Source organism: Lissotriton vulgaris, unplaced genomic scaffold, assembly GCF_964263255.1.
Source record: "Lissotriton vulgaris unplaced genomic scaffold, aLisVul1.2 SCAFFOLD_1129, whole genome shotgun sequence".
NCBI lineage: Eukaryota > Metazoa > Chordata > Amphibia > Caudata > Salamandridae > Lissotriton > Lissotriton vulgaris.
Window position 1 is genome coordinate 483,887 of NW_028248116.1, and position 2,354 is coordinate 486,240.

The 2,354-nt window shown below is 39.8% G+C and overlaps 1 protein-coding gene across 1 annotated transcript; it reads right to left on the minus strand.

Moving 5' to 3' along the window:
* Positions 1-387: 387 nt before the first annotated feature.
* Positions 388-2,019, minus strand: LOC147664930 (uncharacterized). Its single transcript, XM_086949882.1, has 2 exons — positions 1,020-2,019; positions 388-851 (listed from the first exon to the last, which is right to left on the minus strand). Exons 1-2 carry the CDS (start codon positions 2,017-2,019, stop codon positions 388-390), a joined length of 1,464 nt encoding a protein of 487 aa, XP_086806008.1.
* Between the last annotated feature and the right edge of the window lie 335 nt (positions 2,020-2,354).

The following is a 2,354-nucleotide window of genomic DNA, read 5'->3' on the forward strand; positions in this document are numbered from 1 at the left end:
GAAGTAATTTGTGACCAAACCTTTGCTTGCATTTCGAGCACTCATAAGATTTTTTCCCAGAGTGGGATCTCTCATGAAGCATAACTCTGTCTTTCAGATTCAAGCTTTTATGGCATAAGGATTTACTTCAGTGTGGAGTATCTCATGTTGAGATAGCGTTTTTCTCTGCAGCTTTTCTGGCATTCAGAGCACTCATAAGGTTTTCATCAGTATGGAGTTGATTATGGTTAGTGAGGCTGTGCCTATCCCTGTGTGCGTCTGCTCATGTAGAGTGAGATTGCGTTTAAAATTGATGCTTTTCTGACACTGGGAGCACTGAAGTATTTTTGATGGTGTGCTTTCTTATGGTGCATGTAACCATCACTACCTCTGAATCTTTTCTGACATTTAAAGCACTGATAATGTTTTTCCCCCAGTGTGGATTCTCACATGTTCAGTGAGATCAGATTTACGGCTGAAACATTTTTGGCATTCGGAGCACTGATAAGGTTTTTCCCCAGTGTGGGTTCTTATATGGTGAGTGAGTATTCTTTTTTCACCGAAAGATTTCTGACATTCAATGCACTGATAAGGTTTTTCCCCAGTGTGGGTTCTTGTATGGTGAGTGAGTATTCTTTTTTCACTGAAAGGTTTCTGACATTCAATGCACTGATAAGGTTTTTCCCCAGTGTGGAGTCTTATGTGCCGTGTGAGACTACTTTTTATACTGAAACATTTCTGGCATTCAGAGCACTGATAAGGATGTTCCACCGAATGGGTTATTGAATGTTGGGAAAGACTTTGTTGGTTACAAAACCTTTCCTGGCTTTCAGAGCACTGATAAGGTTTTTCCCCAGTGTGGAATCTCACATGTGCAGTTAGAAGTGATTTACGGTTGAAATGTTTTGGGCATTCAGAGCACCGTTAAGGGTTTTCCCCAGTGTGGATTCTTATGTGCCGTGTGAGACTACTTTTTAAACTAAAACATTTCTGGCATTCAGAGCACTGATAAGGTTTTTCCCCAGTGTGGTTCATTGCATGTTGAGAAAGACTTTGTTTTTTACAAAACCTTTTCTGGCATTCCGAGCACTGATAAGGTTTTTCCCCAGTGTGGATTCTTGTATGTTCAGTGAGTCTGATTTTTACACTGAAACATTTCTGACATTCAGAGCACTGAAAAGGTTTCTCCCCTGTGTGGGTTCTTATATGATGAGTGAGACTGTTTTTGTCAATGAAACATTTCTGGCATTCCGAGCACTGATAAGGTTTCTCTCCAGTGTGAGTTCTTCTATGCCGAGTGAGATGGGTTATGGCATTGAAACATTTCTGGCAATCTGTGCACTGATAAGGTTTTTCCCCAGTGTGGGTTAATACATGTTGAAAAAGACTTTGTTTTTTACAAAACCTTTTCTGGCATTCAGAGCACTGATAAGGTTTTTCCCCAGTGTGGATTCTTGTATGTTCAGTGAGTCTGATTTTTACACTGAAACATTTCTGGCATTCAGAGCACTGAAAAGGTTTCTCCCTAGTGTGGGTTCTTATATGATGAGTGAGACTGTTTTTGTCAATGAAACATTTCTGGCATTCCGAGCACTGATAAGGTTTCTCTCCAGTGTGACTTCTTCTATGCCGAGTGAGATGGGTTTTGGCATTGAAACATTTCTGGCAATCTGTGCACTGATAAGGTTTTTCCCCAGTGTGGGTTAATACATGTTGAAAAAGACTTTGTTTTTTACGAAACCTTTTCTGGCATTCAGAGCACTGATAAGGTTTTTCCCCAGTGTGGGTTAATACATGTTGAGAAAGACTTTGTTTGTAACGAAACCTTTTCTGGCATTCAGAGCACTGATAAGGTTTTTCCCCAGTGTGGGTCCTTATATGTACAGTAAGGTCTCTTTTTTCACTGAAATATTTCTGGCATTCAGAGCACTGATAAGGTTTTTCCCCATGGTGGATTCTCATATGCTCAGTGAGATGAGATTTAAGGCTGTAACTTTTGTGGCACACTGAGCACTGAGAATGGTTTTTACCAGTGTGCATTCTCTCAAATTCAGTGAGATGAGATTTATGGCCGAATCTTTTTTGGCACAGGTAACTTTTTTCCCCAACTTGGGTTACTTTACTTTGATTGAGTCGAGTTTTAACACTGAATTTGTTCTCACAGCCCGTGTTTTTATAAGGTTTATTCCTAGAGTTAATATCTCTACATTTAGTTTTCTCTTGCTTATATGCCACGGTAACAGTGAACCCGATTTTAGAGTCGGGCTTGTTTAGATAATGTTCAGCATTTATCTTTAAAAGAAATTGTGTGTAATCTTCTTAGCACTTAAATTGAGCAAAATATGTCTGGAAGCAGCCCTGTAACACCTGTCGAA